This window comes from Propithecus coquereli, unplaced genomic scaffold (assembly GCF_000956105.1).
Source record: "Propithecus coquereli isolate 6110/MARCELLA unplaced genomic scaffold, Pcoq_1.0 Scaffold2, whole genome shotgun sequence".
NCBI lineage: Eukaryota > Metazoa > Chordata > Mammalia > Primates > Indriidae > Propithecus > Propithecus coquereli.
The window spans coordinates 8,620,803-8,646,346 of NW_012144966.1; the positions used below are offsets into that span (position 1 = coordinate 8,620,803).

Below are 25,544 nucleotides of genomic sequence, written 5' to 3' on the forward strand. Positions count from 1 at the left end.
AGCTACTCGGGAGGCTGAGGCAGAAGGATTGCTTGAGCCCAGGAGTTTGAGGTTGCTGTGAGCTAGGCTGACGCCACGGCACTCTAGCCCAGGCAACGCAGTGAGAGACTGTCTCAAAAAAAAATACTTCAAACTATTTTGAATAAGCCCTCACCATTATTATATAACTCTTAATTACATTCTTAGTTAAGTTCCAAAACTGAAGTTTGATGATTACCAGTTTAAACAGTCGTTTTTCTGAAAAATAATTAACTTTCCAAATGGTTACTTACATGGCCATTTGCAATGTCTAATAAATCTTTAACCCTACAGCCTCTCATGGTTCCCACCTCATTGCAGATAGCATCCTCCACAATTAGGTAATTAGCTTTGTAGGATGTCAGTATTTTATAAATATCCTCAGCAGATCGTTTTGAATAGATTTGGTAGATCTGAAAGAATATAATTAAAATTATTTTAAAAAGCATTTAAAACTTCCATTAATCAAAACTGTATGTTGAGCATCTACTATATTCTTAGTACTGAGTACTATATATGGAAAATAAAGATATTCACTAGGACTTGATTTCTGCCCTCGTGAAGCTTATACTCACGTTTCATAGCAGTCAAGACTAACTATAAAACAAATAGCAAATATAATGCGGTATATAATTAAATTCTAAATCATATTATGCAATTCTAATGACAACCATATAAAAATATTTAATGTACATAGACACAGACTAGGGAATGTAAAAAATTTTAAAAGTTGTTTGGGGCAAAAACGTGACAGGTGGATTTTTTCGTTTTAAAAATTTACTGTTATGATCTTTGATTTTTGTGTTGTGAATAAAAATTGTGTGATATGAGAAGAGTTTAAAGATAAAGATCACTTCTGGTCAGAAATAAATTTTCCAGATTTATACAAATGATGTGCACTTAAGCTTCTCAAGACCATCCTTCATATGTTCCATAGAACATAGAAACTTAAGAACTTAGGAGTAATTTTCTGAGCAAAAACTATTAACCTACTTGAGCTGAAATAAATATATAAAAAGCAAAGACTCTCTGTCTATATGTGTGTGTATACATATATGTGTGTTGTGTGATTAAGTGTATTCTCATGATTAAAATATTCAAAATATTCCACTGTAATATGCAAAGTAAATGGAAAATAATTTAGGCAAATTTAGCAACCACCAATAATCTAATAGAAGAATATCTAAAGAGATGGATTTCTTAAAGTGTATTCCATAAACATTAGTCTTGCATGATGCTCTAAGAATTGTTTTTACAGTTGTCTGTTGTTTATCTTCCCAAATGTGTTGCAGGAGAGCAAGGACCCTATCCTTAGCACCTGGAATAGTGCCAAGCATACAGTACATGTTTAATGTAACATTTGTTCATAGAACCCATGTGTCCACATTAATGTCTATTAACATCTTAATAGTAAACCATACTTGGAAAATTCCACCCTAAAATTTTCTCCTCAAAAAGAATAAATAAATTCTAAACACACTTCAAATTAAAACATTTTTTTCAATCACTAAATGCAATGTAGTTTCTTAGATTGGCTGTGCAAACCAAAAAAGGACATTAGTGGAAAATCTGATGAAATCCAAATAAAGTCTACAGTTTAGTTAATGGTATTGTAGCAATGTTAATTTCTTAATTTGACAAATATACCATGGTTATGTAAGGTGTTAACATTAGAGGAAAGCTGGGTGAAGGGTACACAAGAACTCTCTGTAGTATATTTGCAATCTTTCTATAAACCTAAAATTATTCCAAAATTAAAAGTTTATTCTTAAAATTTTTAGCTATTTAGATTTCTATTTTATGTTCACAAATGACACGGTAATAAATTGTCTGTACCAAGTTAGGTCTGGCAGATTTTGAACAATGGACTAAGAATACTAAAAACTCTATAAAGCACTGAAAAAATGATTTGTTTTACTAGGCCTCAATATTCTAATTTTCATAATGAGAGAAATGGGGTGGGTGACCTTTGTTATAATTTTCCAGTGCTAAATTTCAATAAATAAAATTTTAGTCAAAGAAATTAAATTCACAATAGTTTTAACTCTAATAAACTCATTAATTCATATTCTATAACTATTTTAAAGTATTTTTACATTCTTGCCAATTAGAAAAGACTTGTTCAAGATAATATATTCTCTAAACTATAATTAATTAGATATCACTCTAATGTTACACTGAGTTATTAATAAATGCCCATTTTTTTAAAAAAATCAGTGTTTTATAAGCAGTAATAGAATTTTAGCTTAGAAAGACAAAGTGTATCAAGACACTGACAGTCTTCCTTCAATAATTTAATTGAGAACAATAATATTTTCAAGAGTATTTCCCTTTATGAAATATTACAAATCAAGTCCCTTGATACTTTGTGGAGAATAATATTTTTTTCCTAGAAACACAGCAATACTATTCCTAAAACAAAGAATGTAATATTTTAATTTTGGCTGTGCTCTTGGTTAAATGTATTATATTATGCAGATTTTTAAAAACTAAAGCTAGTTAACTCTTCTAAAATTCTTTGGATTTCCCTGGCTAACTAGGAACACATGCGTCACTATAGACTATACTAAAATACAGGGTGCTGTGAAAAAGATCCAAATGTAAAATTTTAAATGCCTTACATTTTCATTTCTCTTGAGAAGATCATCATCATTATAAAGAGGCAAGCTTGTCACCATCCATCCAGTGCATAATTTAATTGCACCCATTAACTGTGGACTCCCTGCAAACACAGCTGCAACTGGAGCTTGCCTTCTGCAAAGAACCATAGATTTACACAATGAAAAGGCAAGTACACTATTTAGATCACTGATTTATATCAACTTTGAAATACCAGGCAAACCTAAGTTGCAATGTCAGTTTTCATTTCATTTCATTTATAGAGTCATTCAAAAATAACTGAGCACCTACTATGCACCAGGCACTGTTTTGAGTGCCGAAGATACAGAAACTTTTTTAAAAAAGAGGAAGCAGGGGGAGACAATAAGTAAATATATATGTCAGCTGGTAATAACGTGATAAAGCAGGGTAAGGGGATGTAACAAGAATATATTACTTTAGATAGAGTTTAGTGGTGATGCTGTAAATTCTCAAGTTCATCTTTGCAAATATTAGCCACCATAACCCAACTCCTTCCAGATCCATCTCTCCTCCTGCTCCTTCCCTATCTTTACCCATGTGCCTGTCTCCAGGTAACACATATAGACTTCTCCACTTTAAATCATGATCTGAAGTCCCAGATAGATGCCACTTTCAAGGCAGGTAACCTACAAACAGGTCCCAAAGGGCGGCTCTAAGCCTTCACTTATTTATTCACTTCCTGTATTCAACATTAAGCACCTACCTGCTATGTGCCGGCCTCTAGAAATAAAGACATGGCACATGGCCATTGTCTTCAGTAGTGAGGAAACAGACACAAAACAGAATGATTACACCACAGCAACACAAGTATCCAATTGTACAATTGTTCAGGCCTTTGCTATGTTTTTTAAAATACTGTGGTAAATCACATACAGAGATGTAACTTCCTCTTTTGTTAATGGACAACACAAGGCTGTATAGTCAGTGCTCCACAATGGCAAAATACAATTCACAAAAAGTATCAATGCATAATAGTTATGGGTGATCTAAAGAAGACAATTTTTATACATACAAGGGTGTCTTTATAGCAACATGACATTATAATAAGACTATTCTCATTTCTATTACCTATTCTATAAACCTATTCCTCATTCTTAGAAACATTTTGTCTTTTTTTCCCATGATTTCCTGGGCTTTTTTTTTAAATAGTGTTTCATTCCTTTTTCATGTTTTCATTTCTTTTATGTCTTTAATAATTTGCAATGTAGTTATTTCATAATCTCCATCAATGGAGTAGATTGGTTATAAAAATGGCTGCAAGAATTTCTCTCTCCATAGCCATGGTCTTGGAGGGAACATTGATCTTGGTCATGTGACTTGCACTGGCCAATAGAATGATAGCAACCATAATGTAAGCAGAGACTTAAAACATGCTTGACATTGAGACCCCTCTCTTGCTGCTCTTGGGAACTCTACAACTACTACCTTGTGAACAAGCCTGTAATAACCTGCTAGGTGATAAGAGATAGTGGACCAAGTCAATTTGATCCCCTTAGCTGTCACCTAGCCAACCCCAGGCATGTGACAGAGGCCATTCCGGACTATACACTCTAAGCTGGGATGGGTCACACCAGAATCTTCCTCACTGCCTCCGCCCTCCTGACCTTCAAAATGGTGTGAAATAACAAATGCTTATTGTCTGTAAGCTACTAAGTTTTGTGGTAGACTTAGGTAGCAAATGCTAAATGATACAAACAAATTTTATTATCAGAAATTGGAACAGGTCTAACTTTGCTGTTTATGACAAATAACAGCTGATACTTGGTTGTGCTGAATTGCTTCTTCAAGTGCTTTGTAATTTTGGAGCTCAACTTCATGAAACTTTATTTACTGAATTCTGTGTAGCCTGAGTTGAGAAGGTATCAGGCATCCCAGACCAGCCCAAAACCATTTTTATGTTAATTTCTCAATCTGGGGTTTCCTGGATTAGACAAGTATAATTTCAAACAACAAAACCACAAGAATTCACATCTACTGTTACAAATTCAGAGGGGAAACTTTTTTGACCAAGGGCTGAAGCCAAGAGAAACTGTACTTTCTCATCATCTTTCTCTACCACTTGGTGGATATTTTGTTATTCCATCTTTTCACTGACAGTGTAGCCTTTTGAGGGTCCCTGAGTTATATTTGTGTGTTTTGGGGGGGTCTCAACGCCAACTCCCTTCTTCCATAGGCCCAAGACCACATCTCCTGTCTTATGGGAGCATTAAATTCTAAACCCCTTGGTTATCAAAACTACCAATCCACCACCTATCTATCTCCAACCCAAGACAAAACAGGCATCCTCTTGACTATCTAAATAAAAGGAGATCTGTTCCTTTTTTATGCTGTATTTCTAGATGTTTGATAGTGGGAGTCTCAAATCTCATATATTTTCAAGCCCAAGGGGATGAGTTTAGTTATAAAATTGGAATAATAATGTCCAATCGAAAACTAAATATCCCTAAAAACATAAGATAAAATACCTGAGTTTTATAAGAAGAATTTGGAAACATATAAATTTATTATTTCCCCTGAATCCATCAGATAGCATGCAACAATTAACAAAGCTTAACAATAATCTTGGGCAGTTCATTTCTTACTTTATCCAGGTCATAAGTTCCACTGTATCTGGGTCATAGAATTCCTGTAGTTCCGTTAATTCTGTCATTAATCTTGGAAAAAACTAAAATGCAAAACAAAATCCCCAAAAGGTGTGTGTAAGTAATTAGAAAGTTTAAATCTGTTCCAGAGTATTTCAAAAGACTAAGAGACTAACTGCAGGCAAACGATATTACAACACTGTTCTCATGGAAAAAAATTTCATGGATCTCTTTGCTTTCTTTCAACAACTTGTTTATTCTTTGCAATCCAAATAATTTAGCCTATGCTATGGTTAATTCACTGCCTAGACTCCATAAATAATTTAATCATTACCAAACAATGATAAATTAATCATCAGTTGTATCCTTCATGCACACACACTAAATAAATACATAAATAAACAAATTTCAGGTCGAATAATTTGCAAGTTTAGTGGGAATAGGTTTCATGTTACATTATGAAAAGTCAAAGAATTTATATCACCTTATAAATATTAAAATTGTGGAGTTGCCAAAATATTTTTTAATATTCATTTATTTATTTATTTTGAGACAGGTTCTTGCTCTGTTGCCCAGGCTAGAGTGCAGTGGTATCATCATACCTGACTGCAACCTCAAACTCCCGGGCTCAAGCGATCCTTCTGCCTCAGCCTCCCAAGTAGCTGGGACTACAGACTCATGTCACCATGCCTGGCTAATTTTAAAATTTTTTTGAAGAGATGGGGTCTCACTACGTTACTCAGGCTGGTCTTAAACTCCTGGCCTGAAGTAAATCTCCCACCTTGACCTCCCAAAGTAATGGAATTATAGGTGTGAGCCACCATACCCAATGATTCTTTATTATTAAGATCTATTTATTCAGCAATTTCCTTCACCAATTATAAACTGAATTAACAATAGCAATTAGACTACAGAAAATTGCATTCTAAAAATGGCATTCTAAAAATGTTTTAGCTTTTCTATTATTTCCTAATGATAAGAAAATTAAGCATTACTAAGAATATCACATTTTATTTTGTAGAATAGTGTCTCAATGTTTCATACCCACACATATAAATGTTATCACTATCGTGTAGATAAAGTACATTTTAGTAATATAAAAATCTGATTTTCTTACCTCTTTCCATAAACTGAGACCTATAATAGTAGGCACAGCCATGCTCAGAATAAGTGCCTAAAATATTAAAGCAAAAAGAGTTATGGATAAATATATTTCAGAATATACTTAGAGGTACTAGACACTGACTCTATGACCAATCACATATACTTATCATTATAAAACTTTCAAAGAAACTGAAGTCAGCATAGAACCTAGTTCACAGGGTGAGATGGATAAAGATTAATAAGCTGGAGGTATAGGGAGACATACATATTTACTAAATAAACATAAGGCAGAACATTAAAAAGGTAATGCTCATAGTAATATTTCAAATAGCAAATCGTATTTGAAAATTTTGACAGGAATTTATGTTATAAAGAGCTCACAAACTGCTACATTAAAAGCTAACAACAAAAGACAATGAGTTAACACAGGAAAATAGCTAAATATATATCCATATACCAATATGTTAAAATAAGAATGTAAAAATTCTTCTAAAAATAAGACTAGCAGGCTGGGTGCAGTGGCTCACGCCTGTAATCCTAGCACTCTGGGAGACTGAGGCAGGCGGATTGTTTGAGCTCAGGAGTTCAAGACCAGCCTGAGCAAGAGCGAGACCCCGTCTCTACTAAAAATAGAAAGAAATTAATCGGACAACTAAAAATATATAGAAAAAACTAGCCGGGCATGGTGGCGCATGCCTGTAGTCCCAGCTACTCAGGAGGCTGAGGCAGAAGGATTGCTTGAGCCCAGGAGTGTGAGGTTGCTGTGAGCTAGGCTGACGCCACGGCACTCACTCTAGCCTGGGCAAAAGAGTGAGACTCTGTCTCAAAAAAAGAAAAATAAGACTAGCAAAATAGAAGATGACTACTAGTAAAGATAATTCATCATCTTCCTACTAAAACTTGTTGTTCCTATCGGCCCATGTCTGTTGGTGACCCCATGATCCATAGTCACACAAACCAGAAACCTAGGAAACATCCATGACTTCTCCCTCGTCCTTATTAACCCATACTTAAGCAAGCACTCAGTCTTATTAATCTTCTTTTCTAACTACTTTTTTTTTCACTTCAATGTACTAATTGAATGGGCTTTGAAGTCAGAAAAACCTGAGTGTGAATCATGGTTTCCATACTTATGAACTCTGTAATCTCAAGCAAGTTACTTAACCAATTTAAGCCTTAGTTTCTTTATCTATAAAATAGAGGTAATAAAATCTAACATTGAATAGCATGTGAAATGCTTCAAACAGTAACTGACACATAATGAACATTCAATAAATTGAAGATTCTATTTCTTTTACCCACCATGGCCTCCACCTTCCTGACTTAAGTCTGTTAACTTTAAGCCTATCCTTCACAGAATTGTAGGAGTGAGCTAACAGAAAATATAAGTCTGACTCACTCTCCACAAGGCACACAAATTTCAATGCCATCCTACTGCCCAGAGGACAAGACCAAGCTCCACAGCATGATACCCAAGGCCACCATGATCCCAACATCTTCTACTTCTCCTGTCTCATTTCTTGACCACCCTTACTTTATGTGTCAATAAAACTAAATATGCCATGCTTTCTTGGTCTCTGTTTTTATCCCCTTTGATTATATCATGTTCTTTGCCTGCCTCTCTACTTCTTCATTCTACTAGGAATATCCTTTCTTTCCCTTTCATTTGCCTAATAACTGAATCTTTCATATCTGAAATTGGAAGGTCTTCTTTGAGTCCCTAAAATTGAATCAAGTAGTCCTTCTCTGTGTTCTAACAGCACCCTGTGAATATATCTTATTATCTGTTTTTATGCCCAAGAGACTATAATCTACTTGAAGAAATTAATCATGATTTTTTTATCTTTGTATTCCAAGCATATAGCACATAGTAGGCACAGTAAAATGTTCTACTCACATAGAAAACACACCATAGTTCTAAATGAAAAAAAATTATGAAAATTAATTCTTGATAGTCTCTTACACTACTGATTCACCTGTATTTTTACTTTTTATTTTTTAAGTTGTATGCATTAAAATACATTACTTTTAAATCATAAATTATTTTTAAAAATGTTTTTCACAGGATCTTTCTACCTGTAAATCATAATGTGATTTACTCATGCTATTTCAATTGTATTCAATGTGTTTTCCATTTATTAGCGTTCAATTTTATATAATTGGAAGAGAAACAAGTACTTAACACAAAATATCTCACCAACAATACTGGGTGTACAGTTCTTAATCGAAGCCATTTGAAAAGTGTCATCCAAAGTTCAGGAGAACATACACCAAATGCTGCTAACATGCATACATAAGGAATCCAGATGTATTTCAAGCTGAAAAAACCAAAAGGAGTCACATATGAGACATCCTATGGATATCATTATTATCTAGCTTCTCTTTCATGAGTTCTTTCCTACTACCCATGAAAATACCAAAATGCTAAAGAAGAATGAAAAAGCTTAGCCTCTAATTTTCAGGAACAGATTGTTATCCAGTTCTTAAATAATCAAGACATATGGGTTACCAAATGAGGATATTTTATTTTAAAGCATTAATACTGATGAGGGTATAGCAAAATTGTACTCTTTGACAATATATAAACTGTCACAGTGTTTTCAGAAGGTAATTTGGCAGAACCTATAAAAGTTTAAAATATCCTAAGACAGGCAATGCCATTTCTGGTAATCTAGACTACAGATACATTAGCATCAGTGTATAAAGATATACACGCAAGGGTTTTAACTGTAGCATGTTGTTTTAATAGCAAAGAAAGTGGAAACAACCTGAGTGTCCTTCAATAAATATTTATTAAATAAATTATTATGAGAAACAAAAAAGCAAAAGCAAAACTTCATGTACAGTGTTACCTTAGTTTTTTGCTTTTTGTTTTTTTAAATGTAGATATATGGTGCCAGCAAAAAATAACACCTGGAAAGATATTGCTAAGAGTAGCAATCTCTAAAGAATAGGATGGAGGGATTTTAATTTTTCACTTCATATATTTCTCTATTATTTCGGTTTGTTAAAATCTGCATATGTTATTTTTGAGATTAATTTTTAAAAAAGAAAGATTAAAAATTGGGGCTCTTAGGCCAAGCACAGTGGCTCATACCTGTAATCCTAGCACTCTGGGAGGCCGAGGAGGGAAGATGGCTTCAGCTAAGGAGTTTGAGACCAGCCTAAGCAAAAAGGAGATTTCGTCTCTACTAAAAAGATAGAAAAATTAGCCGGGCATCATGGCAAGTGCCTGTAGTCCCAGCTACTTGGGAGACTGAGGCAGGAAGATCCCTTGAGCACAGGATTTTGATGATGCCACTGCACCCTACCCAGAGCGACAGAGTGAGACTGTCTCAAAAAAAAAGGGAAACTAAACCTCACCCCTCCCCCTCCATAAAAAAAAAGGAAAAGAAAAAGAAAAATAATTGGGGTCTTAAAAAGATTAAAAATCCAGGTGTACAGAAAAATGAACTTGTATAAATAAAAGAAAGTACATTACGTTGTAGACTATAAAGAAAACAAAAGGAGCCCATCCCATGGGAGATAGTAAAAGCTGAAAATGGAAGAAGAAGAATTTAGAAAAATTTATAGGTATCAGCGCTTCATACAGATTATCAAGAGAAAATTCCAGGAGATAACTTTTATAATTAATACTAAGGAGAACAACTAGATCTTTCCATGATATATTTCTTGGTATCAAACTCAGAAGAGACAAGAAGAATCTGAGGTCAAAGTATGTTAGCTATTATTGTTTTATAAAACAGCAAAGCTATAGAATGGAGAAAATAAATAAATATTCATTCATTTAATAAACATTTATTGATCATGCACTGCAAACTAGACCACAGTACTAGAAAGGAAAGAAGAAAAATAAGACATAGTTACAGCCCTCAAGGAGCTTTTTATCAAGATGAAATAAAAGTGAACATATGGAAAACAATTAGAAAATAAGTATAAGAAAATTTGTATAAGATCTAGGGTTATGTAAATGTGAAATAACTAATTTGAGAAGGATATAGTTAATGAAGGTTTTTAAAATGTAAATACTAACTCAGGCCTTGTGAGAAGTAGTAGGCATACACAGAATACCTGTTGCTAAGACAGAGGAATTATACTGGTTTCCTCCAGTCAATCAATATCTCCTCTTCACTTCCTCATTTCTGGAAATACCAACCTATACTTCCAGCCAGCCAGAAGCAATACTAGGGTCTGGTTTATAGTTCCAGGGGACCCCATTCACATTATATGTATACAATATCCCCTGGAACACAACTTCTCTGCTCTAGAGATCAGTCCAATGATGTTAAATCCACTGATTTCTCTGTATCCATCCATTCTACACCACTTTATTGCCTTAGTAACATCTCTGCCTTTCAACTTTTCTCCAATTCAACCAAACACCAAATAAATCTTTTTCAAATATAACCATGAAAAGACATTTTCTGCTCAAAAAGCATTAGTGGCTCCCCAGTGCCCACTGGATTAAATGGGTCATACCTGAGAGTCTATGCTAATAATGCAATTTACGTTGGGGGCCCTAGGCCACATGGTATAGTTAAACCTTTGCAGGGGCTGGAGACTGACATCAGCCACACAGGGTGGTCAACCGCATATGAGTAATTGAGCCCCAACAAAAACGCTGAACACAAGGCTTCGGTGAGTGTCCCTGATTGGCAGTACTCCATGTGTACTGTCACACATCATTCCTGAGAGAAACAAGCACTATCTGCACAATTCCACTGGGAGGGGACAACTGGTAGTTCTGTGCCTTGGTGTCTTCTGGACCCTATCCTATGTATCTCCTTCCTCTGCTGAATTTAATCTGTATCCTTTCACTGTAATAAACTGTGAGTGAGTATATTGACTTTTCTGAGTTCTGTGAGTCCTAGGGAGTTACTGAACCTGAGAGTGGTTTGGGGGACTCCCAAACTTACAGTTGGTATCAGAAGTAAGGGTGGTCTTAGGGACTCTTGAAAATTGCAATTACCCAGCAAGACTGTGGGCTTCAGGGAAGGGGAATCCTATCTTTTTTTTTTTTGAGACAGAGTCTCACTATGTTGCCTAGGCTAGAGTGCCATGGTGTCAGCCTAGCTCACAGCAACCTCAAACTCCTGGGCTCAAGCAATCCTTCTGCCTCAGCCTCCCATGCCTGGCTAATTCTTTTTTCTATATATTTTTAGGTGTCCAGCTACTTTCTTTCTATTTTTAGTAGAGATGGGGTCTCTCTCTTGCTCAGGCTGGTCTCAAACTTCTGACCTCAAGCAATCCTCCCACCTCAGGCCTCTCAGAGTGCTAGGATTACAGGTGTGAGCCACCATGCCCGGCTGGGAATCCTATCTTATATATTTTTATATCTCCTACTATAAAAGCAGGAACAAGGGAAGTCTGAAAGCTGAAGACTTAAAAATATATGGTGTAAGATGTTTCAAGGATTCAAACTCCCGAAACAACTATAATATAACTTACCTGAATATTAATATAGGGATACCTATTTTGCCTTAGCAAAGGTAAGAAGGCAAATAGAACATTAAAATTATCAAGCAAATGAAATGTAAAAATTCTACCTTATTGAACATTAAATGGGGTCACATATGTACTTCATAAGGGTTCATTTGCCATTTAAAGGCAATAAAAGAAATCAGGTAAGGGAAAGGATAAAAGAAAAAATAACTACCTTCAAACTTCAACAAGGACTACTGCATGCTCACTAGACTTCAGCCATAAAGAGCACCTTTCCTTCCAACAATGCACCATGATCCTTCCTACCACAGGCCTTGGCATGTGCTATTCTCTCTACCTGGAATACACTTTCCTCTTCTGTTCACCTAGTTCACTCCCACTCATCTTTCAGGTCTCAAGTACCTTTTCCTTAGAGAAACTTTCTGATCTCTTTAAGTCAACTTCTGTTTCAATGTGTTCTCACAACACCACTTAACTCTTCTTCATTTACCAAAGTTGTAACTTTATTTTTGTATGATTAACAGCTGTCACCTCCATTAGGCCCTAAGTTACATAACATTAGAGACTGTGTGTCCACTTTTGCCTACCACTGTCTCTAGCACCTAGCACAATGCCTAGACCTTGGAAGACATTCAATAGTTTTGAAACAAATGCATGAATAAGTAAATGTCAGTTCACTGTATTATAAATACCTTGGTAATAGTTAGATTAAGAAAGTTTATAGATTTTTAGTTTTTCTTTTCTTTACCAGTGATCATCACTGGACATGTTTTGTGTTTTAAAAAGTTTTATAAATGTATTCCTGAATACATCCATTTATTACTATTATAAAGGACAATCTTTATAAAAACAAACAGATCAAATAAAGTAAACTTACCCTTCTATAACCATTGCAAGAGAACCCAATAAAATAGTGTGAATTACGTGATAAATTATTTCTGGCCTTTCTCCAATTCGTCCATCCTCAAGAGTAACAGTTTCTTTCAGGGACTTACCACTACAGAAAGGAAATGTGTTTTTTAATACTTTGAAAATACATTTTTGAAAAATCAAAAATACATTGTTTATCATCTTTGAAGGCCATCCCTGAAATTTTAAATTTCTTCACAACAAAAAACTTGAAAGTATATTGTTATTCAAATACCTCACTTACATATCTCCAAGTCTTTGTAAATGGCTTTTAGAACTTGAAGACAACTGACTGTAAAGACTAAATACGAATTTTCAGAATAATAAAAAATATTTTTAGGTTCTTTTTCTAAGATTAATTATGGCTCAAGTAGTGATTGCTAAATCAATATAGTTAAATCATAATTTGAATAAATTCCCAAGATGAAGAAATTACACCTCCTTTCAAACATAATAAAAATATTCAAGAATAGTAGAACTTTATGATTTAAAATCACTTATACTACTAGTTTCGTTTAAGTTAAACAGAGAAATTATTCTTACATCAAGTAAAAACGTGAGTAAAGCTGAATAGAATTATTCTTACATTAAGTAAAAATTTGAGTAAATTAGTGAATGGTCTATAAAAGTTTAACTGATTATTTAAATATCGGTTACATATTAAATCTATAACTATATTAAATCTGGACATTACTTATTTAGATGTATAAAACTAAATTTGAATTTTTCTGGTCAACTTATCTTATAATATTTTTCATATCAATGAAGAGGGAATGGAATTAGGAGCTCTAAAACAAACACAAAAATATTGGAAGGATATTAAAAATAAGTATTTTACATATTTTCATAATATACTCAATAATGTAATTGATTCCCATAGGTACTTACTTAATTCTCCTAAAAATAACTTGCATCATAGAAAGAAAACAAATAACTAATACTAAAATATAGAAAGGTAATAAAGAAGACTGAGTCAATCGCAAAAAAAAATCTTGAGATGGTGCTTGCAGGGATTCTTGACAGAGAAGCCAATTCATTGTAAAATTCCTATATAAGACAAAAAGCACAATATTAAAATCATAAGTGTTTTAAACTAGTGAACATAAAAGTATATATTTTTTTAATCTCAGTGGAAACTAGAAGAAAACACATTGCCTAAATCCATTCACTTATAACAGCAAAGTCCTATCCTTTATAAATGAAGATAACAGTATTAGTAAACCTCCTCAACAAAGCATGCACTCTCATCAAAACTGCTGTAATACATTAAAAACTTCTGCATTTTATTACCTAGTAACACGACCATCTCTAAAGCCCAATACAGTTTTTAGGAAGTTTCAATTTCTATTTTTATCTGGAAGACAACAAAAAATTTAGCTGGCCAACCTCTACCATCTGCACTGTCCAGTGTGGTACCTACTAGCTACAAGTAGCTATTAAACACTTGAAATGTGGTCAATTCGAATTGAGATATACTTTCAGTATAAAATATACCCAGGATTTCAAAGAAAAAAATAATTTAGAAAAGGAATGAAAAAAAGCAAAATATCTCATTAATAATTTTTACATTGCTTATACATTCAAAAATATTTTTGATATACTGGATTAAAGAAAATATACTACTAAAATTCATTTCACTTATTTTTTAAATATGGCTACTAGAATTATAATTATATAAGTAGCTCACTTATGTTATTATTGGACAGCCCTACTTTATATCGATAAATGTAACTCAACTAGGATTCATTTTAAAAAGAGATACCTACTTACTAAGATAGAAATCATAAAACCTGAAGTATAAATCTTGTGAGTTATAAAAATCAGGGTAAACTTTTCTGATCCTAAGCTAAGTATAATAAGACTCGTAGTTATACGTACTTTTATCTGCACCCTCATTTCTAATCCATCTCCCACCTCCAATCCTCAATCCCTACCTCTGGGGAAGGAAGAGCTGGAGTGATGTTCAGGAGTATTCGTGGATGGACTGAGAATGTCTACTTTACAAATCACTGGGTTTAGAACAAAAAGTTAAAGTTCAACAATGTGTCAGACAGCAGGTATATTTAAGAGGGTGCCATAAAAATATCTTGTACCTGTGATGAATACACCTTTTTTATATCTGCCTATTAAAGTTGTTAATTCTAAATTCAATTCAAATCCTAATCAAATGAATATTCTTTCCATATCTCCCAGTATCAATCTTCCCTTCCCCCTTCCCCATGGCAGTTTACAGTGTTAGATTATAGTCATTTTTTTATCCCCCAGAGCACCCAGCCTACTATCCTACATATCCAATAAATATCTATTAACATTTCTTCAGTGATTCTTGCAAATCGGTCTCAACAGAAATGTTTGCTGAAATTTGGTGAATTCCAAATCCTACTGTCCAATTGGCACATTTAAACATAACACATTTACTACTTATACCATCTATGTCATTAATTGTATAAAAACTATCTAATGAGATGGCAATATTCTAAGGACAGGAACCATGCTTTATTCTTAAAACACCTAGTGCATTATCTTATGATGCAAATCTAGTATCTGACATGCTGAATAAAGGGGGCACTACATCAACTAATAAACATTGGCAAAAAGCAGCCCTTAACCTTGGGAGACTCCAGATGAGCTTAACCTTGGATGGGGAAAGTCAATGGAAAGGCCAGTCACTTATGAAGGGTTATACCAATTTTTACTGATTGCCTGCTATTACGGCCTATGCTTACACCTAAAAAAGACACAGTCCCTACCTTTTGGAGCACATGGTCTCTTAAAGGATCCTTTTATTTTAGTAGATATACATATATAATTTATACATCAGAAGACTTCTCCAGCGTTTAAACCATGTTGAATACTTTGTTAACTGCAATCTATCACCACATGAAATTCTATGCACAGTATCTACAATCCCACATAATCCCAGTAAATGAGAATAAAGTTCTAAGGTATATTAGAACCAGAGAAATACATAGGTAAATATATATCCTCTGTTATGCAAGTAGACTTTATTAAAATATGTAAAATCATTTATTTCATTTTAGATTAAAAAACAAAACAAAAACTGATTTACCAACAAAAAATAAAGGCACAACATTATTTTGAATTAAAAAATAGTTAGGCCGGGCATGGTGGCTCACGCCTGTAATCCTAGCACTCTGGGAGGCCGAGGCAGGAGGATTGCTCAAGCAAGGTCAGGAGTTCAAGATCAGCCTGAACAAGAGTGAGACCCCCGTCTCTACTAAAAAAAAAATAGAAAGAAATTATCTGGACAACAAAAAATATATAGAAAACATTAGCCGGGCATGGTGGTGCATGCCTGTAGTCCCAGCTACTCGGGAGGCTAAGGCAGGAGGATCGCTTGAGCCCAGGAGTTTGAGGTTGCTGTGCGTTAGGCTGACACCACAGCACTCTAGCCCGGGCAACAGAGCGAGACTCTATCTCCAAAAAAAAAAAAAAAAAGAAATAGTTAGCTTCTGGTCCAATTATTATGACCCCAAGATGAGATTCTTTGCTACAAAATAAATACCTTACTGCCCTCCTTCTGCCCCTTTTTAATGTAAGCATATTGTTGATGTAGTGGTTACAATTATCCTTGCTTTATTAATTTTAAATCTTTATTTATTCTGACCTTAGGCTGTATCTTTTTTCCTCATCAAGGGACGAAATAGCCTTAAAATACTATAATACATTTTTTTTTTTTTTTTTTTAGTAGAGACAGGGTCTCACTCTTGCTCAGGCTGATCTTGAACTCCTGAGCTAAAGTGATCCTCCTGCCTTGGCCTTCCGGAATACTAGGATCACAGGCATGAGCTACCGCACAGGGCCACTATAATACTATGAAGGTTTAAGTATATCTAATTTATAGAAGACTTAAATGAGATATATAATTACATAAGAAAAAAATATTAATATTATTTTTCCCAGATATTATAATATCTAAAATTAATTATTTTCTAAATGTTATGTGATTAGGTGTATTTTCCCTGCATTGAGTATTTTTGCTGTTTATTGTCTAAGTGGTATAGATTTAGGTAAACTTACATAATCTAAAACTTACTTAGTCATATTTAGTCCAAATTTTACTTCAAGGAATTTCAGCATGTGCCCATTTTCTTTGTGTGGGACAAATATCTAGAAGAGAAGAACACTAACTAAATAAAATAATATTAACTATGCTTATAGCAATACGCTTTTTCCAATACTACAGATAGAAAACACAGCAAGACTACAAAACAAAAATATGAATTAAATCATACATGGTATGACTATGAAGTAAAGAGATTTACTGACATAAGTCAATCATATCACCTTATGCTTAAACATAATAACTAAAATGGGGTAGTAGGAAATTTCAACCATATCCCACCTGGCTGGAGTAACCTACCCACTCTTCTGAACACCTTTCATTTGTCTCAATTTATTCCATATATTGCTTAATGTTAATTGGGTGATGATGATATTTTAAATTAAATTGAAAATAAAGTGTATTTCTCTTTTTCTTTTTAAGTATACAGAGAGAAGACTCCGGAACCCTATTTTTTCACCCAATATGCTATTTATGATCATTGTTCAACTCAAAATTACATTGTTTCAACTCCATTACCTTGCTATCTCATTATTCTCATTAAAATTTAGTCCAATATAATTCATTATTCAATTTGCTGTACTATAAGAATCTCAGACAGTTGCTTACCTTCATTATGATATTCAATGTCACTGTCAGAGTACACACCAAGTAAAAATTAATTACTTTCATTATTTTAGCTACAAAAGTTCCTTTCTTCACATTCAGCTATGGGGGAAAAATCACATGAACAAAGAAGTGAGGTGTAAAAAAAATCCACAATTTAAAAATTTATCACAAGAATGATAAAAAGGCAATTCTAATTACCTGAAGGCACTTAGCAAGCATTAAGGCTGCTACTAAACTTAATAAAGGAGATACTAATAAAGCTGGATTCTCAAATTGCAGTAAATATCCCAGAAAGAGAGAAAATATATAGATTTTGTAAACTTCATAAACCTGTTGTAACGAAAATAAAATGAATGAGAATAATATAAATTTTATTATACATCTTTTCATTAGTTTTGTTTAGACTTGACTGTAATTATACAGTAAATGCTCTACTATAATTTAAGACAATATTATACAAACATTGAATTCATATTTGTAATGTTATGGTATATAATAAATTTATCACTTTTTTCTTAGAACTCTCTGAAAACAAAGTAAAGAGCTTTAAGACTACCGGTGTCTAAATCAGACTGAAAGGAACTTCCAGACACTGACTTAATCTCACTTGATTTGCTCTGATATTAAAATTCATCTATGTAACCTCAAACTGCATAAATCAAAAATCTTGATCTTTAGCAGCCGTTCCCAAACCTACCCAGTGAAAATATACTGCCATGAAATGTACCCCCAGAGAAAAGTATTTTTGCTTTTGATCCAGTTTACAGTGAGCATAAGGAAGTTCAATGTTCTAATAGAAGATCTCCCAGGAAGTTATATGTCTTAGATTTTTTCTAAAATTAAATAGTATAATAACTTAATGCATCATAAATTAATTAATTTACAAAGGGAAAACTAAAACACTAAAAGCATTAGTTAGGAAGAAAAATTAAAAGCCAGAATGTTAAAGTAAAAAACAAATAAAAAAGGACAGAAAGAAAAAAAATCCGTAACAAGCTAGATCCACTTTAGAAAAAAAGACACCTCACTGTTACAAATCAGAACAGTAACTACCCTTGGGGGCTGAAGTAATAACTGGGAGAGAGCATGATGGAGTCTTCCAGGTGCTGGTAATGTGTGCCAGTTACCAGTCACTGTCTCTTAGCTCCAAACCTACTCTTCATCCTCTGCTTGGTAATGCTGGGGCTGGGACTCTATAATCTACATTTCTCCTTTTCCAGTTGGTTCCCTATGAAGCTCTGCCAATAGGAAATGCTAGACAGACACTGCAAGGCTGGAGGAGGAAGGAAAGGCTTGCCCCTTCCTCTTGTTTCCTATTTGCTGTGGTTCCTGAAATCATCACCTCAGTGACGCTTCCTCACCCCAACAGAGCAATTCCTTTCTGCGTGAACACTGAATACAGGTACACTTTTACCAACATTTGAAGAACCAGCTTCATCACATCCTTTAGCCCCAGAGAACCAGGACCAGTTGGCCAGAATCCCATCATCAGAGGCCTGGGTTCCAGTTCTGAAGGGCCCTTCTTTTGAGCCCAGAGACACCAGCTAAGCTGAGCAGTGGCCACTTCTCAGAAGTCTGAGTTTCAGCTCCATAAGGTCCCTACCCTATGTCTCTAAGTTTTAATAATTGTATATTTTCCCCTTTGTTTTCTCAGCCCTGGTGGTGGTAGCTGCATCTTGTAGTTGTTTACTCTGTGAAACTTCCAGGCTCTTATTACCCTTTCAATTAACAAGTTAGTGACTTTACACTTGGTTAGCAATTCTTTGTGTTAAATTCTCTCTGTTCAAATAACTTAAATGTTGGTACTTATCAGGACTCTGAACCATCTGAGCATATAGGATAAAGAAAGGAAAGGGAGGTTTTAAAACATAACATAAAAACATTTATTCTTTGGATTTAAAATCATCATTTTGAAATGCCATAATACCTTGTCATTTTGCTCCAGTGAAAAGATATCTAGCAGGAACAGAGAGATTGCTTGAAGAAACAGGAGATAGTGGCTGTACTCCCACATCATCATAAATGTGTATGTTGAAACATTGATCAACACGTAGCAAAACCTCTAGAGAAAAAATAGGAAGAAATTAAGCATCAAAAGCTTTATTATTATACTATAAAAATCTATTAGGTTTTTACCTCAAAGTTGCAGCTCTGTTATTGGTTCAACTTTAAGCTATGTAATTCTTGAAAATTTGTTTTTAAATCACATAATTACTATTAAATCCTCACAAAAACAGTAAGATCTTAAACAAGGAACTCCAGAGAGAAAACAAACACTCGTCCTTCAATGATCAACATCATATTGAGAATTTCGGAAAGACAAAGGGAAAAGAAAAACGAAAATTCAATACAATTTTCTTTCATCTCAAAAGAAGTAAAGCAATAAATATAAGACAATAGTGGCTTATACAAGACTTGGCTGGTGAGCTTTGTTATTGTGAAAGTAACTACTTTTGCTGTGAAAATAATACTTTCACTTCCACGGTGCTTCATATTTTCCTAAGAACTTCCATTTAAATAATCTGTTTACATATCAGCCTATACCCCCAGGTCTTTGCTTTCTTCATTTTCTCTTAACACAAGTGTAGCCTTATCTTTCCCCAATGCTTGTACTGTCAACCATATAAAACTCTCAGCTGTTTTCCTCTGCTAAATACTAAACACAAGGATTTCATTGCCCTTGCCTGAAATCTGCCTGGCTAAATCAGTTCTATCCTTCCAAATGTTGTTTCCCAAGTGATCCCTCAGTAAGCATCCAAGTCTGTGGCAAATCCACTGTCACATAACATATTTCCAACAAGTCTCTCCTTCCTCCATGAATCCAACTTTTTTATCCTCAATTTCTCCATAGGTTATAGTGTCAAATGACCTCATTCATATAAGAACAGTGAAGGAGAAGGATAATAAAGATCAGGTCAAGAAACCTAAGATGAGAAGTATGTTCTCTAAAACCAAATCTTTCATGCTCAACTGACTATACTCAAAGATAAATTCCAGAGTCAGAAATACCTTAGCCATCAGAAGATAACAGAATTTTCCAGTATCCTCAATAAGATTAAGACCAGAGAACAAAATTTAAGAGATGGCAAAATTCCACCAGTTGGTCAAACAACACCAACTGCAAAGCTCAGAAGGGCTCCACACTGAGAGAACATATAAGCTCCTGCTCCTTCTACCACCATAGCTACATATAGGGAGAGAGTTCTGGAAACCTTCTAAGGTGGAACAATCAGAACTATAATAACCAGGCCTGAAACCATCATCCCCAGAGAAACCAGTTCCATAAATCAATAAAGGCTCAAATCTAGACCCAGCCTAATTAACCTCCTGGGCATTTAGAGATTACTTTTTAGATTCTAGGGAAAAGCTACAACATAATAAAACAAACCACTAATTCCAAGGATTTATTCTCAAACTACTCTAGGAATATGTAGTGAAAATAGGTCTTAAAGACAGAACTATATGTCAAACACAATCTGGACAATTAGCTAAGTTTTTCCTTTCCCTGAACATTTTCAAAGTTCTATGCAGTCTTGTCTACCCCTTACCTTGCTCACAGTGCCTCACAGGGCTTCATTTTCACCGTGCCTATAGTGTGAACTTTTTATATAAATGATTTAAGTGACACATCAAATAGGTTTCAGTAATCAACCGCAGATGTCTCTGGATGACTCCAGATAACTGCACAAAAGATCTGAGCTTGGATATCCTGCTGCAACGGGGCACGAGATCTAACCTCAAGAATGGGAAGCAAAGTACACAATATGTGATTGAAAGAATACATGTTGCTGGAATACTACTCAGCAATGACAAGGAGCAAAGTATTGATACATACAACAACTCAGATGGTTGTAAGGGCATTATTAGGCTGAGTGAAAAAAGTCAATCTCGAAGGGTTAATATTATGATTCCATTTATATAACTTTTCAAAGTGACAACATCATAGTGATAGAGAACAGATCAGTGGTTGCCAGAGGTTAGGGTTGGAGGAAGGATGTGACTATGAAGGGGTAACATGACAGAGTTCCTTACCGGTGATGCCTCCACTGTACAAGTTCTGTATCTTTTTTTTTTTTTTTTTCTTGAGACAGTCTCACTCTTTTCCCCGGGCTAGAGTGAGTGCCGTGGCGTCAGCCTAGCTCACAGCAACCTCAAACTCCTGGGCTCAAGCGATCCTTCTGCCTCAGCCTCCCAAGTAGCTGGGACTACAGGCATGCGCCACCATGCCCGGCTAATTTTTTTTTATATATTTTTAGTTGTCCGATTAATTTCTTTCTATTTTTAGTAGAGACGGGGTCTCGGTCTTGCTCAGGCTGGTTTCGAACTCCTGAGCTCAAGCAATCCGCCCACCTGGGCCTCCCAGAGTGCTAGGATTACAGGCGTGAGCCACCGCGCCCGGCCCAAGTTCTGTATCTTGATTATGATGATGGTTACTCAAATCTACACATGATAACAATGCATACAACTATACATCCCTCGGTCCCAAAAAACCAGTGCATGTAAAGACTGGTGAAGGTCTGTACCTGAATTAATAGTACTGTATCAATTTTTCTTGGCTTTGACAATGTTTTATGGTCAAATAAGGTAGTATTGGGGGAAGCTGGGTGAGAGGAACATGGTAATTCTCTATACTATTTCTGTAACTTCTTGTGAATCTTAAACTAATTTAAACTAAAAATAGAAATAGGAGAGGGAGGGAGGGAAATAGAATAAACATGACTGAATGATTGGACAGTTTCGCTTCTTGAAAAATTTAGTTGTTAGCATAGTTCAGAGGCTTTGAAGAAAAAGAAAAAAAGAAAAAAGAAATAAATAAAAGAATATATCACAGTTAACTTGGTATTTTTTTTCCTGCTGTGTATTTCTATAAAATCCTTAATATTCTTACCCCTTTAGTGTTTGCATATAGATATTTTGCTCTTGTTGTATATACTTAACTACCAGTGGAGTGAATGACTACTTATAACCATATAACTGATAAATACAATTTTCCCCCTTTATCTTAACATTAAGAGACAAAGAGGGAGTGGAGGAGGATATTACGGAGTACTTTCAAAATATAGAAAAATAATTGTGGTTAAATTTAAAAAAAAAAGAAACAAAATGTAACCTAAGATTATGAACTATTCTTGGATCCCTTCAAAAGTACAAGGTCCTTGGTAACGATAGCAAACTGCAGGAAAATATACTTTTCATTATATACCATTTGCACTGACAGAATTGTTTTTTACTATATGCTAACGTATATTACTTTTTTAATTAAAAAAATTAGAAAGAATAGATGTAAAACATGATAACATGGCAATGAAAAAAGATACTCCAAAAAGAATAATATGCTAAAAAAAAAAAAGAAGAATATGCTACAAAAGGGAAAAATAAGTTTACAAAAAACTTTTAAAATAAGTAAGACTTGGATGGAACTGGAGACCATTATCCTAAGTGAAGTAACTCAGGAATGGAAAAACAAACACTACATGTTCTGTCTTACAAGTGGGAGCTAAACGATGGGTACACACAGTCATAAAGTGCTGTAATGGACATTGGAAACTAAGGGAAAGGGAGGGAGGGCGTTGAGGGATAAAAATTACCTATCGGGTAAAATGTATACCATTGTGGTGACACGTACACTAAAAGCCCTGACCTCAGCATTTTACAATTCATCCATGTAACAAAAAACACTTGTATTAATCTACTGACATTTTAAAAATTTCTTAAATTTCAAATAACAAATAAGAACAATGATTTCATTAAAAAGATACTTAATAAAACCGTTTTGGGGAGCAACAAAAGTTTCGTTTTAGTGCAAAATAAAGGTGAATATAAAGAAGCCTAGGCAGTTTGTTTCACTATACTAAACTCTTTCATTTATTAATACAAACTGAAGGGAAAAAGGGATGGGCGAAAATCTACCTAACAGGTACAATAAACACTATTTGGGTGATGGACACACTTATAGCCATGCCTCAAACATTACAAAAGCGATCCATGTAACCAAAAACCTGTGTACCCCCTTAATATTTTGAAATTAAAAAACAAAAACTGAAGAATTATTATTCTCTAGGAGACAACTATACAATCTGATAGGAAAACACTCATAGACTCCTTGACTATTACACTAAATATTCTTGCTCAGAAAGCTATTTAGACAAAAATATCAAACAGGAAAATTACAAATCTGAAATGTGTCATGTTATTTTACATAAAAATGAAATATTACCATTATAAAAATGAAATAATAAAGTTTGCTATACTCAGGACATTTATCACCGCTGAAAGGAAGAGAGAACAGTATACTTTTCAGAGATTTCAAAAAAGAACCATAAGTGCATCTTGTTTCTCAGACAACAAGGTCTAATAGAAGCCTTTCCTTGGTCGTATCCTCTGCTCTCTTTTTCTAGTCAGGAATTCTTAACCCAAGATAGGCAGATTGTCAACAGATTGCTGTACTTCAGTCAATTTCAGTATAATTCTTGCCTTTGTAATCCCATTTATTTCATTTTACGCATTTTAAATCATTATTCTGAGACAGAGTCTGTAGGCTTCGTCCAAGTGCTATAAGGATTTGTAGCAACAACAATGTAAGAATTAACTTATCCGGGACAGTTCTCTGAAACTTGCACTAATCTACCTACACCTCAGTCACACAAACCAGGAGAAGAAAACAAAGAATATACAGTGCTACCATCAAAGGTAACACTGCTGTCATTTGTGGTCACTCTTTGTATCTTCATTAATATTTCTTTAAATTATGATGACTAATGGCCATCAATATTTTAGAAGTGCTAAAAGAGTAGTAGGACAGATTAATTTTCAAAATAGACGTTCATCATATATTTGCCAACTAACTGCATTAAAACAATAAAGCAGTTCCTTTCTCTTAAAAATAACTTACTATTAATAACAGAATCTGATTATATAATAGTGTTATAAGAAAACTACCTAGCCATATCTTTTATCATATAGTAACTAGGTTTCATCGAATATAACTTAACTCTTAATATGATCAAATTTTTTTAAAAAATTATATACCGCATTTGCAATACATCACAACTAATTGTAATATATAAAACAGATTTGTATCTTACCTGTACATTAGCATGTAAGTTGCTTTTTAAGTAGCCTGTAAGTGCAGCAACTTGACATGCAAAATATGGTAGTGCCCAGTTTTCTCTTAAAGGAATGGAGTATTCAATTCTTGTTGTATCTACCCTAAAATAAACCACAGATGAACAGAAAAAGCAAAATATTATATCTGTGTTACACTAGATTTTTCAAAGCACTTTCACACAAATCTTTGTCCTCCATCCATAACAATCCTGTGAGGTAGGCATAACAGACCTTCCATTGCCTATACAGCATCTTTGAGCAAATTAATAGTGTCTCATCTCCACTCCCCACCCAGGAAGATGCAGTGCTGCTGTGTACTACGTTGGTGAACACACAGGCCTCTGAAAACTGGAAAACCTCTGGGTGGACTCGGCCCCATGCTAAGGCACACAACTTGTTTCACAGAGTATCCTGGATTTCAGGGCCACCCCTTCCCTTAACCAGATGGCTATCCTTCTCTAGAGTACAATGTGTTCTACATAATTAGCAGCCTGGCAGATCCAAAGTTCTTATTCTCCTTTACAAAAGGAATATGAAGCTCATATAAGACATGGTATGACTTAATCAAGGTCACATAGCCAGCAGGTGCATTCCTGGGATTATAATACTTACCTTCTGATATCAAGTTTAATAATCTTTTCAATCAGCAGGTTACCCAGAGTTAACATTACAGTAGTCTTTTATGGGATATACCTAGAGACTTTTGAAAATTTCCAGAATGCCAAATACAGAAATGTCTTCGTAGGTTGCTCTTAAATTTCTCCTGAATCAATTTTCATTGAGAGAGTACTGTGTAAATATCTTCAGACCACAAGGACTACCTTTCCAACAATCATTAAATTTGGCTGTCTTACACTCAATGGCTATTTTCCACACAAAAACAAAAGTGCTAGGCCGGGTGCGGTGGCTCACGCCTGTAATCCTAGCTCTCTGGGAGGCCGAGGCGGGCGGATTGTTTGAGCTCAGCCTTAGCAAGAGCGAGACCCCGTCTCTACTAAAAATAGAAAGAAATTAATCGGACAACTAAAAATATATAGAAAAAATTAGCC

The 25,544-nt window shown here is 34.5% G+C and overlaps 1 protein-coding gene across 1 annotated transcript in view; it reads right to left on the reverse strand.

Moving 5' to 3' along the window:
- The window catches only part of DPY19L4 (dpy-19-like 4 (C. elegans)), a 48,974-nt gene that overhangs the window by 2,825 nt on the left and 20,605 nt on the right, over window positions 1-25,544 (reverse strand). The window contains exons 7-18 of the mRNA XM_012643576.1: window positions 24,474-24,597; window positions 19,316-19,450; window positions 17,587-17,718; window positions 17,389-17,487; window positions 16,753-16,826; window positions 13,584-13,742; window positions 12,664-12,783; window positions 8,542-8,662; window positions 6,358-6,414; window positions 5,241-5,323; window positions 2,640-2,772; window positions 273-431 (exon numbers count right to left, since the gene is read on the reverse strand). Coding sequence (XP_012499030.1) covers window positions 273-431; window positions 2,640-2,772; window positions 5,241-5,323; window positions 6,358-6,414; window positions 8,542-8,662; window positions 12,664-12,783; window positions 13,584-13,742; window positions 16,753-16,826; window positions 17,389-17,487; window positions 17,587-17,718; window positions 19,316-19,450; window positions 24,474-24,597 — 1,396 coding nt within the window. The remainder of the gene's footprint in view (window positions 1-272; window positions 432-2,639; window positions 2,773-5,240; window positions 5,324-6,357; window positions 6,415-8,541; window positions 8,663-12,663; window positions 12,784-13,583; window positions 13,743-16,752; window positions 16,827-17,388; window positions 17,488-17,586; window positions 17,719-19,315; window positions 19,451-24,473; window positions 24,598-25,544) is intronic.